The sequence below is a fragment of the Globicephala melas genome, chromosome 4 (assembly GCF_963455315.2).
Source record: "Globicephala melas chromosome 4, mGloMel1.2, whole genome shotgun sequence".
In the NCBI taxonomy this organism is placed as follows: Eukaryota; Metazoa; Chordata; class Mammalia; order Artiodactyla; family Delphinidae; genus Globicephala; species Globicephala melas.
In genome coordinates this window covers 106,916,079-106,933,318 of record NC_083317.1, presented here as the reverse complement: position 1 = coordinate 106,933,318, position 17,240 = coordinate 106,916,079, and the positions used below count along the sequence as shown (strand labels likewise).

The 17,240-nt window shown below is 38.8% G+C and overlaps 1 protein-coding gene across 1 annotated transcript in view; it reads right to left on the bottom strand.

Moving 5' to 3' along the window:
* Positions 1 to 17,240, bottom strand: part of VEPH1 (ventricular zone expressed PH domain containing 1) — a 213,639-nt gene that overhangs the window by 43,537 nt on the left and 152,862 nt on the right. The window contains exons 10-11 of the mRNA XM_030842369.3: positions 10,212 to 10,351; positions 7,640 to 7,774 (exon numbers count right to left, since the gene is read on the bottom strand). Coding sequence (XP_030698229.2) covers positions 7,640 to 7,774; positions 10,212 to 10,351 — 275 coding nt within the window. The remainder of the gene's footprint in view (positions 1 to 7,639; positions 7,775 to 10,211; positions 10,352 to 17,240) is intronic.

Here is a 17,240-nt window from a genome sequence, read left to right as displayed (position 1 = left end):
TAGGACTTCCAAAACTATGTTGAATAATAGTGGTGAGAGTGGACATCCTTGTCTTGTTCCTGATCTTAGAAGAAATGCTTTCAGTTTGTCACCACTGAGAATGATGTTTGCTGTGGGCTTGTCATATATAGCATTATTAGGTTGAGTTAGGTTCCCTCTATGCCCACTTTCTGGAGAGTTTTTATCATAAATTGGTGTTGAATTTTGTCAAAAGCATTTTCTGCATCTATTGCGATGATCATATGGTTTTTACTCTTTAATTTGTTAATATGGTGTATCACACTGATTGATTTGTGTATATTGAAGAATCCTTGCATCCCTGGGATAAATCCCACTTGATCATGGTGTATGATCTTTTCAATGTGTTGTTGGATTCTGTTTGCTAGTATTTTGTTGAGGATTTTTGCATCTATATTCATCAGTGATATTGGTCTGTAATTTTCCTTTATTGTAGTTGTCTGGTTTTGGTATCAGTGTGATGGTGGCCTCATAGAATGAATTTGGGAGTGTTCTTTCCTCTGCAATTTTTTGGAAGAGTTTGAGAAGGATGGGTGTTAGCTCTTCTCTAAATGTTTGATAGAATTCACCTGTGAAGCCATCTGGTCCTAGACTTTTGTTTGTTGGAAGATTTTTAATCACAGTTTCAATTTCATTACTTGTGATTGGTCTGTTCATATTTTCTATTTCTTCCTGGTTCAGTCTTGGAAGGTTATACCTTTCTAAGAATTTGACAATTTCTTCCAGGTTGTCCATTTTATTGGCATAGAGTTACTTGTAGTAGTCTCTTAGGATGCTTTCTATTTCCGTGGTGTTTGTTGTAACTTCTCCATTTTCATTTCTAATTTTATTGATTTGAGTCCTCTCCCTCGTTTTCTTGATGAATCTGGCTAATGGTTTATCAATTTTGTTTATCTTCTCAAAGAACCAGCTTTTAGTTTTATTGATCTTTGCTATTGTTTTCTTTGTTTCTATTTCATTTATTTCTGCTCCGATCTTCATGATTTCTTTCCTTCTGCTAACTTTGGGTTTCGTTTGTTTTTCTTTCTCTAGTTCCTTTAGGTGTAAGGTTAGATTGTTTATTTGAGATTGTTCTTGTTTCTTGAGGTAGGCTTGTATAGCTATAAACTTCCCTCTTAGAACTGCTTTTTCTGCATACCATAGGTTTTGGATCGTCGTGTTTTCATTGTCATTTGTCTCTAGGTAGTTTTTGATTTCCTCTTTGATTTCTTCAGTGATCTCTTGGTTATATAGTAACATATTGTTAGCCTCCATGTGTTTGTGTTTTTTACGTTTTTTTCCCTGTAATTCATTTCTAATCTCATAGCGTTGTAGTCAGAAAAGATGCTTGATATGATTTCAATTTTCTTAAATTTTCTGAGGCTTGATTTGTGACCCAAGATGTGATCTATCCTGGAGAATGTTCCGTGTGCACTTGAGAAGAAAGTGTAATCTGCTGTTTTTGGATGGCATGTCCTATAAATATCAATTAAATCTATCTGGCCTATTGTGTCATTTAGGCTTCTGTTTCGTTATTTATTTTCATTTTGGATGATCTGTCCTTTGGTGTAAGTGAGGTTCTAAAGTCCCCCACTATTATTGCATTACTGTCGATTTCCTCTTTTATAGCCGTTAGCAGTTGCCTTACGTATTGAGGTGCTCCTATGTTGGGTGCATATATATTTATAATTGTTATACCTTCTTCTTGGATCGATCCCTTGGTCATTATGTAGTATCTTTCCTTGTCTCTTGTAACATTCTTTACTTTAAAGTCTATTTTATCTGATATGAGTATTGCTACTCCAGCTTTCTTTTGATTTCCATTTGCATGGAATACCTTTTTCCATCCCCTCACTTTCAGTCTGTATGTGTCTCTAGGTATGAAGTGGGTCTCTTGTAGACAGCATATGGATGGGCCTTTTTTTTGTATCCATTCAGCAAGCCTGTGTCTTTTGGTTGGAGCATGTAATCCATTCACGTTTAAGGTAATTATCGATATGTATGTTCCTATGACCATTTTCTTAATTGTTTTGGGTTTGTTTTTGCAGGTCCTTTTCTTCTCTTGTGTTTCCCACATAGAGAAGTTCCTTCAGCATTTGTTGTAGAGCTGGTTTGGTGGTGCTGAATTCTCTTAGCTTTTGCTTAACTGTAAAGCTGTTGATTTCTCCATCGAATCTGAATGAGATCCTTGCCAGGTAGAGGAATCTTGGTTGTAGCTTCTTCCCTTTCATCACTTTAAGTATATTATGCCACTCCCTTCTGGCTTGTAGAGTTTCTGCTGAGAAATCAGCTGTTAACCTTATGGGAGTTCTATTGCATGTTATTTGTCATTTTTCCCTTGCTGCTTTCAATACTTTTTCTTTGTCTTTAATTTTTGCCAGTTTGATTACTATGTATCTCGGTGTGTTTCTCCTTGGGTTTATCCTGTATGGGACTCTCTAAGCTTCCTGGACTTGGGTGGCTATTTTCTTTTCCATGTTAGGGAAGTTTTCAACTATAATATCTTCAAATATTTTCTCTGGTCCTTTGTCTCTCTCTTCTCCTTCTGGGACCCCTATAATGTGAATGTTGTTGTGAATAATGTTGTCCCAGAGGTCTCTTAGGCTCTCTTCATTTATTTGCATTCTTTTTTCTTTATTCTGTTCTGCAGCAGTGAATTCCACCATTCTGTCTTCCAGGTCACTTATCCGTTCTTCTGCCTCAGTTATTCTGCTATTGATTCCTTCTAGTGTAGTTTTCATTTTAGTTATTGTATTGTTCATCTCTGTTTGCTTGTTCTTTAATTCTTCTAGGTCTTTGTTAAACATTTCTTGCATCTTCTCGATGTTTGCATCCATTCTTTTTCCGAGGTCCTGGATCATCTTCACTATCATTATTCTGAATTCTTTTTGTGGAAGGTTGTTTATCTCCACTTCATTTAGGTGTTTTTTTGGGGTTTTATCTTGTTCCTTCATCTGGTACATAGCCCTCTGCCTTTTCTTCTTGTCTATCTTTCTTTGAATGTGTTTTTTTTTTTCCCACAGGCTGCAGGATTGTAGTTCTTGCTTCTGCTGTCTGCCCTCTGGTGGATGATGCTATCCAAGAGGCTTGTGCAAGTTTCCTGATGGGAGGGACTGGTGGTGGGTAGAGCTGACTGTTGTTCTGGTGCGCAGGGCTCAGTAAAAGTTTAATCCACTTAACTGCTGATGGGTGGGGCTGGGTTCCCTCCCTGTTGGTTGTTTGGCCTGAGGCAACCCAACACTGGAACCTACCTGGGCTCTTTGGTGGGGCTAATGACAGACTGTGGGAGGGCTCACGCCAAGGAGTACTTCCCAGAACTTCTGCTGCCAGTGTCCTTGTCCCCATGGTGAGCCACAGCCACCCCCCACCTCTGCAGGAGACCCTCCAACACTAGCAGGTAGGTCTGGTTCAGTCTCCTATGGAGTCACTGCTCCTTCCCCTGGGTCCCGATGTGCACACTACTTTGTGTGTGCCCTCCAGGAGTGGAGTCTCTGTTTCTCCCAGTCCTGTCGAAGTCCTGTAATCAAATCCCACTAGCCTTCAAAGTCTGATTCTCTAGGAATTCCTCCTCCCATTGCTGGACCCCCAGGTTGGGAAGCCTGATGTGGGGCTCAGAACCGTCACTCCAGTGGGTGGACTTCTGTGGTATAAGTGTTCTCCAGTCTGTGAGTTTCCCACCCAGCAGTTATGGGATTTGATTTTATTGTGATTGCGCCCCTCTTACCGTCTCACTGTCGCTTCTCCTTTGTCTTTGTATGTGGGGTATCTTTTTTGGTGTGTTCCAGCAACTTCCTGTCGATGATTGTCCAGCAGCTAGTTGTGATTCTGGTGTTCTCACAAGAGGGAGGGAAAGCACGTCTTTCTACTCCACCATCTTGGTTCAGGGCCCTTACACATATTTTAAATAACTTCTCCCAGGTTGTGCTTGCCTTTTAACTTTGTTGTGGTGTAATTTGTCATACAGAAATTTAAACTTTTTAAGTACTCGAATCTATTCATATTTCCTTTATGATTTCTGTTTACTTATGTCTGAAATTCTTTCTTATCCTGAAGTCACAAAGACAACTATGGGTATTTTCTTCTACTTGTTGTAAAGTTTCATTGATTACATTTAGAGCTTTATCTAGAGTTAGTTTATTTATTATAGTGTCTGGGTGGGATCTAATTTTATCTTTTCCATCTGAAAAGTCACATGTCCCCCATATTATTTTTAAAATATTTTATTTTCTCCTCACTGATTGGAAATCTCCTTTCTATCATCTACCAAGTGTCCATATATGCTTGGAACTATCTCTGGACTCTTTATTCCTTATTAGTATTAATTTATCCCTACAGCAATAATCACCTCCTCATCTTATTGTGCTTTTAGAATAAGTTTTCATTTCCTAGTAGAAAAATTTTCTCCTCTCTGTTCTTTTGCAGAACTGTTTTGGTTATTTTCAAATCTAGGATCACTTTGTCAAACTCCATGAAGAAATTCTGTTGCTATTATGATTGGAAATAAATTGTATTTATGATTTGAGAGAAAATTTCCATTTGTGTAATCAGTGTTCCTAGCCACGAGAAGGGCATATCTTTCCATTAATCCATGAGAAGGGCATATCTTTCCATTAATCCAAGTTTTTAAAAAATGTTTTTATTACTATTTAAAATTAAGAAAAGTAGTCAAGATAGATAGGTTATACTCCCATAACAAACACCAAAACTTCTGTCTTTAACAAAACAGAAGATTGTTCCTTCATCATGCGAAGTGTGTGGTGGGTCTGGGTGTCTCTCCAGAGCAGCAGTCCTCTATGTGGTAGTTTGGGGTTCCAGGTTTTGTCTGTCTTCTGACAACTCAATATCAACATTTGCTTCTGCAGTCCCCATGGTAGGGTAAGAAAGGGAAGATGGAGAATGGAACACTGGCTTTGAAAAGCTTCTGCCTGGAGTGACACATATCCCTTCTCATATATCATTGGCTGATCAAGGCTTACTTCAAGAGGCAGAGAACTGTAATTTTACAAGCCAGAGTAGAGAAAACCCAGATATATTGGTGGTGGACCCAGTGTCACCATGGTGTATGCTTGTGCTCTAGCTCTGCACCTGATTAGGTAGGTGACCTACGACAGGTCCCTATGCTTCCAATTTTAACATCTGGAAAGTGACAGGATTTATTTACTTATTCAATTGATACTCATCATTTACTGAGAGCCCACCACGTGCCAGGCACTGTGTGACCCTGGAAATATAATGGTAAACATAGTGCATCCCTTGCCCTCAAGCACTTTACAAATTAATAGATAACTTACCGTTGATTTTCAATTCTAAAATTCCAAGATTTTATTAAAATGAATTCTCAATAACAAACTCTCCAGAGCATTATATTCTAAAGATTTAGGCATTTTCTCAGAAGTGTCTTCCTTTCTTCTATACCTGAATCCAGTTGGCTGCAGTATTAATTCTATCACAGCAACAGATACACACATGCCCATCATTTTCAAATCACTAGTCTATGTACAGACTGGCACATATGGTGAAAAGAAAGCAAACTTTGGACCATTCTCACAGCTATTGTGAATTTCATGGGAAGAACACTTCATAAAATAAAGAGAGTAGAAAATCAATTTGATTGAGAAATACCCAGGTTGATAAACTTTGTCACACAGTGCACATTCCAGACATCAAAGTTTTTCTATTAGTTATGAATAAACCAAATTATAGAGTTTTAAAAATTTATAAAACATTTTGGTTTGCAGTTAATTTTTCCCTAGAGGAATGTTTATTGGTATGAAATAGAAGAAATATGAATAAGTGTACTTGTGAGCATGCACAAAACTGGTTTGTGAAGTTCTGGGGTTTTTTTTCAACCTCTTAGGACTTGAAGCAGTCTGCTGAGGTTTAATTTACAAGTTCCCTCTAGTTAAACTACAGTTCACTATGAAACATTTATAAGAATTTGAGGCATTGTCTTTAAACATGATACAAAACTTTAAAATTTGCAGGAAATATGCAAAGAATTCCATTCTAGTTTGCATTGATGCAACTATGGCATTTCTTTTATTCTTAATACTACATGTCTAATTCTTAAACCAAAGCCAAAAAATAGTGATGCAATAATTGGGTGTGGCTTCAGTGTCTTACAGACCATACTAACTAAACTTCTGATTAATCACACCCATTTCTCATCTTTTCACAATCCTTCAGCACTTAAGAGGTATTGAGTTATGTTTCACAATGTAACAGCTTTTGATTAATTTGCTAGTTGTTTGTACTTTGAGTTTATTTAATATTAGTATGTTTGTTCCCCTTCTCAATAGTAAAACAAGGACAAAGACCATGATCATATACTCTCAGAATCTCTGGTTTGATCAGTAAGCATCCAATGCTTATTACTGGGCTTTCTTGAAGGCAAAATAAGGATAATCAGGATCTCTGAGTATGAGAAGGACTTACAGAAGCTGGCAATTTACTAAGGAGAGATCAATAACCATTCTCTATTCTCATTATCCATGTTCTTCCTGAGTTATCCAGTCTACTGTCATGACATCAAGTGCTATCTTTGACTCCCAAATCCATTATCTCCAGTCATGTCCTTCTTCCTGAGGTCCACAGTGGCAATTCAACCACCATTACCATCTGGTTATCTACACAAACCACTCACACTCAAAACATGTAAGCCAGAATGATTTATCTTCTTCCTCCACATCAGCTTCCTTTGTGGTCTCTCTTTTTCAAGATGGTGCCATCATCCATTGGCCACACAATGCACCTGGAGTCATCCTTGGTTCTTTCAATTTCCTTATAAGGACCAAGTCCTGTTGATTCTGTTTCTTTAATGGCTCTTGAATCCATCCTCTTCCTACAACTTCCAACTTTAGCTCAGGCCTTCATTTCCTACCTGACTACAGTAGTTGCTTCCTTTGTAGTCTTCCTGTCTCCAGTCAGGCTTCCTCTAATCATTCTCTCCATAGCCAGGCCTGTGACCTTTCTCATGGGCAGATCTGATCACGGCAGTGAACGTCCACTTCTGGTTACACTCTGTTGACTGGATAGGCGTAGCTCCACATTTTGGTCCTTTCCCAGTTCAAGAGCCTGCTCGGGAGATCTCGGCCAACTGTGTTCTGAGAGTGATGCCCCTGTTTCCACACTCCTAAAATGCTCTGTCTCACATCATTCTTGTCTGCCTCAACAGAGCTCTTTCCCACCCTGAACTTCCTGTTCACCTTGTCTTCCCTTTCTAGCTTTGTGGTGACAACAGAGGGCAAGGTTATGAGAGGAAGTATCAAAGGATGAAATGAAAAGCACTAAAGAAGCTGGAGCTTGATTCCCCAATGCTCTTTCCTTTTCAGTCCTAGAGTTGTCTGTCTTCTTTTGTAAAATGTTTTCTATTCCATACCATGTGTGTGGTTTTTGTGTGGCTCTGAGTGGGCAGTATTATGTCAGTCTGGGAGCCTCAAAGGGCAGTGACCTTGTCTACTGATATCTCTAGGTCCTGAGTCCACTATAGCATGACATGTAAATCATTACTTAGTGTTTTCTAATAATAAAAGAAAATAAAGGAATGAAGGGAAAAAACTGAACTATCAAGAAAAGGCAAACTGTTTCAAGCTAATCTTGAATCTTGGTTTAAAATAACATGTCCAAGGAAAAAAGCATTTACCTTCTGCTGTGGGAATGTGGACTCCATCATGGCTGTTTCAAAGCTGTGAGCACCCTCTGTCTGGGTCTTCTCCCACAGAGCTCTGAGAAATTGCACAGAACGGCTCTGTATAGACAGGGGCTCAGGAAATAGGCTCTGAAAGGGCATTAATGAGAGAAACGTGACATGTTATCTCTTGTCCTTATTGTTTGATTGACTGCAAAGCACTATTAGGCTTGGTCTGAACTTAAAAATGGTTTAAATTTAAATAAAGCTACAGGGAAACCTGTCTTGAAGATCAAACATATGGTACATTTCATGTTTTTTATTTCTTAACAGAAAATTTAACATAAATAGGATTTTTTTTTTTTTGCGGTACACGGGCCTCTCACCACTGTGGCCTCTCCCGTTGCGGAGCACAGGTTCTGGACGCGCAGGCCCAGCGGCCATGGCCCACGGGCCCAGCTGCCCCGCAGCATGTGGGATCCTCCCATACCAGGGCACGAACCCGCGTCCCCCACATTGGCAGGCGGACCCCCAACCACTGCGCCACCAGGGAAGCCCATAAATAGGATTTTTAAGACAGTTGATATTGATCTCTATAAATACGCCTAACCTTTGTAATGTAGTATTTACTTCAATCATTTCTCAAGCATGTTACTTAATTGGAAAATGGTTAATATTAATATATATATTTATTTTTCAAAGATCTGAGAATTAAGGTATAAAATTAAAACAAATACCAAGAGAGTACAGAGTACAAATATCAAGTTTATTTATACAGAGTAAATCATGAAGAATAGACATGAAATAACCAAGAGTTCATTGTTCAATTGCTCAGATGTGAACAGTATGAGTGGGGGGGTTGGGGAAACACAAACATTTTCGGTTATAAAATGTGTAATGGCTGAATATTCTTAGAGCTTTAAGATATTCTCAGTTTGGGAAAATGAGATTGTCAATGTAAAAAAAGAATCACATTTACATATATATCATTCAAGCCAATGAAAATAAACATTTTTTAACATCTTTATTGGAGTATAATTGCTTTACAATGGTGTGTTAGTTTCTGCTGTATAACAAAGTGAATCAGCTATATACATATACATACATCCCCATATCTCCTCCCTCTTGCATCTCCCTCCCACCCTCCCTACCCCACCCCTCTAGGTGGTCACAAGCTGATCTCCCTGTGCTATGTGGCTGCTTCCCACTAGCTATCTATTTTACATTTGGTACTGTATACATGTCAGTGCTACCCTCTCACTTCGTCCCAGGTGGAGCTTGATTCCCCCTCCCCGTGTCCTCAAGTCCATTCTCTACGTCTGCATCTTTATTCCTGTCCTGCCCCTAGGTTCTAAAATTTTCAAAGGAAGATTTAAACTGTTTGTATGTTTACTAACCAATTATGTGTTTAACAGTTATTTACATGTTGTGGTGTTACATCTATGAATGTGAGAAGTGTCTCAATTCAAGGGAACAATTTTATAAAAACATATAGAACATAAAAGTCACAAAATTATACACACACACATATAAAATACCATATATATTATCCTTTATGTGTGAGGTATAATAAAATAATGATTTTGCCTTGTAAAATCCCATTTTCTATGTCAATGACTGTCCAAACATTGACTTATAAGACTCTCTAGGTGGTCTTTGTGTACAAAGTTTCTATTTAGTAAGTGAATAACAATTTTTTTTCCCAGAAAAATCTTATTGTTATCCTCAAGATGAGCTGCTTTTTATACTGAGTGGGAAAAGGCAGAGGATCTTATACCCTGAGTAAGTTGCCCACAGATTTAAAAAGGTTAAGAGCAGTAACAGATTGATTGTGAAACCCAAAAGGTACACACATGCTTTGCTGTGCACCTGAAACTATCACAACGTTGTTAATCAGCTATACTCCAATATAAAATAAAAAGTTAAAAAAAATGTGGACACATCTGGGAATTTCTTGATTATTATCAGAAACTTATACAGCATATGATCTTTCACTTAAAGAAGAACAGGACCTGATTTAATTAATCATCATTCCAAAGAGGTCCATTTAGACTGGAATCTGTTAATTTGAGAACTGCATGAAGGCATAAACTGACAGAGAAGGGGAAGAGTCTGGCCCAGCATACAAGGCTAGCACTGGGTTTGTAACTATCATGTCAAAGATTTGATTTTTATTTACCTCAAAGTCAGGCTTCATCCAGATCACATAATATCAAAGGTGTGGAAGAAGAAAGGAAACATTACAGTAAAAAGAACAAAGAAGAAAAGCAGCATAAACATGTTTTTTGGTGAGTTTGCTCAAAGAGAAAAACAAATAATCAGACTAAGTCAATAAAATAAGACTGAAGGGGCAAAAGTAAAATCAAGTTTTCTTGGTTTGTTTTCGGAAAACTGACAACTGTTAAGAACAAAGCCAAAGATGAAACCCATTTGAAAAACATTAGTAAAGTAGAAGAAGAATAAGATCGTTATTTCAAGAAAAGGAAGAAAAATCAATGCTGTTTTTTATATTCATATACAATTTGATTCACATCAAAATGTGAGTTGTTCTCATCAAGGAGCCACGATGAATGTGAATTATACACACCTGCTGAAATAGGAACATGATCTGGATCCACGGCTGAGGTTCTTGGCTGATGAGAATAAAACTGGATTTACTGTAGAGGCAATAATGACCCTTTAGGGAGCAAGTGAAGAACAGCTTTGCTACACAACTTCTAACAGAATCTAGAAACAAATACACATAGCATTAAACATTAGATTCTTCCCAGAGTTACACCTTATACTTCAACATACAAACATCTTTAGAAATACATTCTTTAGTTTTCAGTCTGTGAGCTAATAACTTCAAACAACTATGGATTTGGGAGTAGATCCATTTCATGGAATGTGGATTTAAATGTAGCTGCTTTAAGCAAGCTGTATTCTATTCCTCTTTTTCTTTTGATTAACAATGGATGAGAAGTCTCCAAGCAACTTGCAGGGGAGGAAAAAACCTCTTACCAATAGAAATGGAGATAGGTGTCATTTCCATATGATTGGGAACTTTGAAATAACCTGGGAAGCATAAACAAATGGGTGAAGGAAACCGAGGCATTTTCTGGGCAGTGATGGTGTGCCATGACCAGGGGCACTGTTCTCTTGGTTGTACAGAGGCCCCAGAAACAACCCCCAGAATAGCTCTGGCCAGGGGGTGGCTTCCTGTGAACTGTCCTGGTTCAAAAAGGTTATTTCATCTTGAAGAGCTTCAGCAGGGAAACTTAAAGAGATCATCCTTTAGGAACAAGAAAGTGGGGGAGCATGGTGGTGGTGGCATAGAGCAGAGATGCTGAGGAGCCATGTTTAGGAGCCATTCGATTTTTACAACCCTACAAGATGGGTGTTACTGTTTCTATTTTAAGTATGAGGAATCTTAGCCCATTAAAGGGTCAACTTAGTGAACCACTGTGACTGCCTTGTTCACCACTATGACCTTGGCACGTGGCATGCAACAGATGCTCTAAAGAGAGTTTCTGGAGAGATGAATGATGCTCAGGGATCCAGAAAAAATTGCTCAAGTTTGCCCTACCTGTGGCAGAACCAGGATTTGAACTCAGCCAAACTGTTGCCACGTTGGGATGCTTTAGGCTCTACCATACTGGGAATTTTTAAATCTGTAGAGTCATATCGATAGCTCATGGGGTATTTATTGTTTCAGAATTAATCTGACATGTTAAATGAAATATTTTGAAAATAAATAGATTAATTATGCCCTACTATTAAAAATGGAAATGGACTAGAGTTTATTAAAAGCTGATGGGAACCCTAAGAAGGTGGTAGAGTCAGTCCCAACCCATGAGAGTGCATGGGGTTCCCTAGAGAATTGTGGGGACGGGGGAAGCTTATCTGTGCACCATCAGGGCTCAGGTGTGAAGGAATAACAGGCTTTTGGGAAAGAGTTTGGAAGAGTTAAGGGAGGGTGGCCAATGATAGATTAGAGAAGACGACATTGGAAACCAAACAATAAAGCCACAGGGCAATTTAGAAACATATTTAGAAATCTTAATAAATAATAACTTTCTGTGTGATTCTGAACCATTGGTATAAAAGAGGACTAGTTTTCATGTTGTTAGCTGTTTGGGGGAAATTTAAGCATTCAAAATCTTGCATGAAATCAGAAATCATTTCTGCATTCTGTGGGTGAGTGGATCATGAGATATAAAGAGTGCTTGAAAGTTCAGTGGAAAAGACCAGGAGGCCTGCCACTGACAGGGAAAGACTTCATAGAATAGAATAGAGCACAATATCCACTTAAAATTGCCCTACCAGAAATTGTTTGAAAATGGTAATTAAAAATATTTTTTTGGCATTGAAAAATTGAATTTAAATTAATCAATACTAGAGAAGGCAGAAATCAAGAATTCCATAAGAGCGCATACACAAAAAATGGTTCTATTGGAAATCAATCTAGCTGTAACGTATACATTGAGACAGCACCTTGTTTTGTTTTAACAGAAAGTTTCAAAAGGGAAAAAGATCGTTTGTAAGAACCTGTGCAGTAGCTTGACAGTCCAAGTTGGACTTCGGGCCTCTGACACGAAAAAAACATTTTTTTCTTTTTCCTTCCCCTAAATGACTGCTCGTTCATGTATTCTTTTGAAAATGAACATTGATTCAATTTATTTTACTTGCCCTGAGCCTACCAGCTTTCTGTACACAAACCACAGGGGTCCCAGATCACGGAAAATGGGCAAAGCGATAGAAGCTTTGCCCTTTACCTAGAAGCATATACACCAGTGATAAAAACACATCAGTTCTGTGATATAATGCTTCTGTTAATGCTTTCAGTAAACTGGATCTGTTTCAATATTTTTCTCCTCATTTTTTTTTTTTCTGAGCTTTGCTGGATTAGAAAGATTTTCCAACATTAACATTTAGTTGCTAATTTTTCTCTGTAATTTTCTCCCTCCAGTTCATTCGATGGTATTGAATGGTGGGCGTGCAATAAATGGTTTTGGATGAATGAATGGGTGTCAGACACTGTGCAGAGACCAAGAGGAGCCATGATTCTGACCTTGCTCTTAAGAAGTTTACAGCCAAATGGGAGAAACACCTATAAACAACAGTTGTAAATTAAGTCCATGGGATAATGGAGGGACACACAGTACCGACCACTCACAGCAATGAGCAGCTATCATCCTTGGGGAACCAGGTGAGGCTTCCTGGTAGAGGAAATATTTGAGGTGACCTTGAAAGCTAAGCCAAGATTTTGAACTTAGAAAAAATGTGAGAGAGACAAGCATTTTAAGAGTAGGGAACACCCTGAAAAAAAGCACATAAGGCATGAATATTCAAGGTAATTCCATGTAGTAAGGTTAGTGTATCTGGGTTATTAAGATATTTTTTATTTATACAATTGATGCCCAAACTGTTTATTTTTCTAGATTAAATGTTGAAAAGAGAGGAGGTCATGCTTCGCTAAATATAGAATTGTGGCTTATTTTTGTAAAAAAAAAACAAAACAAAACAAAAAGGATTTGGTTTGGTCTTTAAAAATACTGAAGTTAACATGAGCAGCAAGAACTGTATAATATAATGTGTTGTAAGTTGAAATACCCAAAATATATACATTACACACATGGATGAATTTAAAGACATGATACAAAAGAGCATTTGATTTTTTTTTTTTTTTTTGGTACTCGGGCCTCTCACTGCTGTGGCCTCTCCCGCTGTCGAGCACAGGCCCCGGACGCGCAGGCCCAGCGCCCATTACTCACAGGCCCAGCCGCTCCGCGGCACATAGGATCCTCCCGCACCAAGGCACGAACCCGCGTCCCCTGCATCGGCGGGCGGACTCTCAACCACTGCGCCACCAGGGAAGCCCTGATCTTCTTTTTAAGTCAAAGTATTTAAGGATCATTTTGGAATTCTTTTTTTCCTCTCACACTTTTCTCCCACAGTTCATATGCTTTTATTCCTACATTGCATTCATTGTACGGTATTAAAATTTTGTTAGCATTTTTTTTTTTTTTTGCTTTGGTCCTTTTATTTTTTATAAATTTATTTATTTATTTATTTTTGGCTGCATTGGGTCTTTGTTGCTGCACGTGGGCTTTTTTTTTTTCTTCTAGTTGCAGCGAGCAGGGGCTTCTCTTCATTGTGGTGCACAGGCTTCTCATTGCAGTGGCTTCTCTTGTTGCGGAGCACGGGTTCTAGGTGCATGGGCTTCAGTAGTTGTGGCTTGCGGGCTCTAGAGTGCGGGCTCTATAGTGCAGGTTCGGTAGTTGTGGCGCACGGGCCTAGTTGCTCCGCAGCATGTGGGATCCTCCCGGACCAGGGCTCCTCCATGTCCCCTGCATTTGGCAGGTGGATTCTTAACCACTGTGCCACCAGGGAAGTCCTATGTTAGTATTCTTAAACAAACTTTTGCCTTAGAATACTTTTAGATTTACAGAAAAATTACATATATATAATTATAATATATAAATGTATAATTATTATATATTTATATATTGTATATAATTACAATATATAGAGAGTTGCCTATATACTATAACCCAGTTTCCCCTCTTATTAATATCTTAAGTTGCTATGAGGGACTTTCCTGGTGGCACAGTGGTTAAGAATCCACCTGCCAATGCTGGGGACACGGGTTCAATCCCTGGTCCTGGAAGATCCCACATGCCGCGAAGCAACTAAGCCCATGTGCCACAACTACTGGGTCTGCGCCCTAGAGCCCGCGTGCCACAACTACTGAGCCCGTGTGCTGCAACTACTGAAGCCCACGCGCCTAGAGCCCCGGCTCCACAGCAAGAGAAGCCACCACAATGAGAAGCCCGCACACCGCAATGAAGAGTAGTCCCCGCTCGCCACAACTAGAGAAAGCCCACGCGCAGCAATGAAGACCCAATGCAGCCAAAAAAAAGTTGGTATGATACATTTGTTACAAGTAATGAACCAATACTGACACTTTATTATAAACTTAAGTCCATAGTTTATTCAGATTTCCTTAGTTTATACTTAGCGTCTTTCTTCTGTTCCAGGATTCCATTCAGGACACTACAGAACATTTACTCATTACGTCTCCTTAGGCTCCTCTTGGCTGTGACAATTTCTCAGACTTTCCTTGTTTTTGATGATCTTCACAGTTTTGAAACATTTTGTAAAATGTTTCTCAGTTGGGATTTGTCTGTTTTTCTCATGAACAGACTGAGATTTCGAATTTGGGGGAGGAAAACCACAGAGATAAAGTGCCATTTTCCTCATATCATATGGAGAGTACATTTGATCTACATGACCTATGACTATTGATGTTGACCTTGAACATCTGGCTGAGGTAGTGTTCACCAGATTTCTCCACTGTAAAGTTACTCTTTTTTTTCCCCACTTTCCAAACTTCCCTCTTTGAAAAGAAGTCACAATGTGCAACCCATACTTAAAGAGTGGGGAGTTAGCTTCACCTCCTGAGGGCAGAATAGCTGTATAACTTATGTGGAATTCTTCTGCACAAATTTGTCTCTTCCTCTTCTAGTTATTACATTCAAATTATTTGGCCAATTATTCTATCAGTATGTACTCACAGATATTTATTTTATAATTCAATATTATTTTATTTTGTTGCTCTAACTGTTCCAGCTTTGGCCACAGGGAGCTCTTTCAGTTGGTTCCTGTGTCCATTTGATGTGCTGTCATCATTGTGTGTGTGGTTTTTTATTTGTTTGTTCATCACTTCCTTACTTATATCTCACATACAAGATGCTCCAGGCTCATCTTGTATGTTTCCTGCCCTGTCTTAGAATCAGCTGTTTCTCCAAGGACTTCTGGTTCCTTTCACTGGAGAACTGTGTTAGAAACTAAGAGTTAGGTACTAGGTATGCTCGCTGTTACTTGGGTGTCATTGTTCCTTGGCCTCCTAAGGTGACAAAGCAGGGAAATTATGTGTGTATATGTACACATATCTATTTACAAGTATTTCTATATGCAACCATCTGTATCTATATTAAGCTAAACATGAGTTCATACCCATGGTTTCAATTCTAATTCATTACCACATGGATCATTTAGCCTCTACCCCTTGCTTACCTGTAAACTCCCACTTCAACAGTGAGGAGCCTGAGTCACACTGTTAGTATTTTTATCTCTGTCCACTATAAAAGGCAGAGTTCTTTTCCTCTTCCTTTCTCTCTCTTTCCCCCCTCTCCTTCCCTTCCACCCTCCTCTCTTTCTCTCTTAAAAATCTTTGTGGGGCTTCCCTGGTGGTGCAGTGGTTGAGAATCTGCCTGCTAATGCAGGGGACACAGGTTCAAGCCCTGGTCTGGGAGGATCCCACATGCCGTGGAGCAACTATGCCCGTGAGCCACAACTACTGAGCCTGCGCATCTGGAGCCTGTGCTCTGCAACAAGAGAGGCCACGATAGTGAGAGGCTCGCGCACCGCGATGAAGAGTGGCCCCCGCCTGCCACAACTAGAGATAGCCCTCGCACAGAAACGAAGACCCAACACAGCAAAAATAAATTAATTAATTAATAAACTCCTACCCCCAACTTCTTAAAAAAAAAAAATCTTTGTGTATTTAGTACCCACCATAGTACCTGGCATAGAGAAGCTTACCTCAAAACATAATAATGATATTTTATTATACTCTTTCTGATTCCTTCTGGAGCAACAATGATAAAACCAGTAGGATATTCCCATGAAAATAATGAGAAATTATAATAGTAATAATACAATACTAATTTTCATGTTGAAATTTTGGCTTAAATTTAACTAAACATTCCACATTTTCACATCTGGCATGAAAGATATAGCTATTTGTTTATTTATTTATTTATATTTTTTAGTTGCATCCGGTCTTAGTTGCAGCACATAGGATCTTTTGTTGTGGCACAAGGGCTTCTCTCTAGTTGTGGTGCACAGGCTTCTCTCTAGTTGTGGCACATGGATTTTCTCTCTACACAGCGCATGGGCTCTGTAGCTTGTGGCACGCGGGTTCTCTAGGTGAGGCGTGCAGGCTCAGTAGTTGCAGCATGCAGGCTTAGTTGCCCCGCAGCATGTGAGATCTTAGTTTCCCGACCAGGGATCGAACCCACGTCCCCTGCATTGGAAGGCAGATTCTTTACCACTGGACCACCAGGGAAGTCCTGAGATACAGCTATTTGTTAATGTGAACATTCTTCCTCAGCTTAGTCACTTGTATTTTAGCTATACTTCAGATGCTAGTAATCTTGTTATGATCTTGGTAAAGAAATACTTCTTTATTCATTTTATGGTTGTAAAATATTAATGTAAAAAAAGTTAGAAATTCTACCAATTAACATTCTAGAAAACATTTTAAAATTAGAAATAGTACTAAATTATATCATAATGTTTCAGAAGTGGGATATAGCCATGGAACCCTGAAAGCACCCTATCTTGTCAGAAAGGAGTTATAATTTATAATAATATTTTAAAAGTCTAGTGGAAATTCAAAAAGCAATACTCATAGCAGACAAAATAGACTTTAAAATAAAGACTATTATAAGAGACAAGGAAGGACACTACATAATGATCAAGGGATCAATCCAAGAAGAAGATATAACAATTGTAAATATCTATGCACCCAACATAGAAGCACCTCAATACATAAGGCAAATGCTAA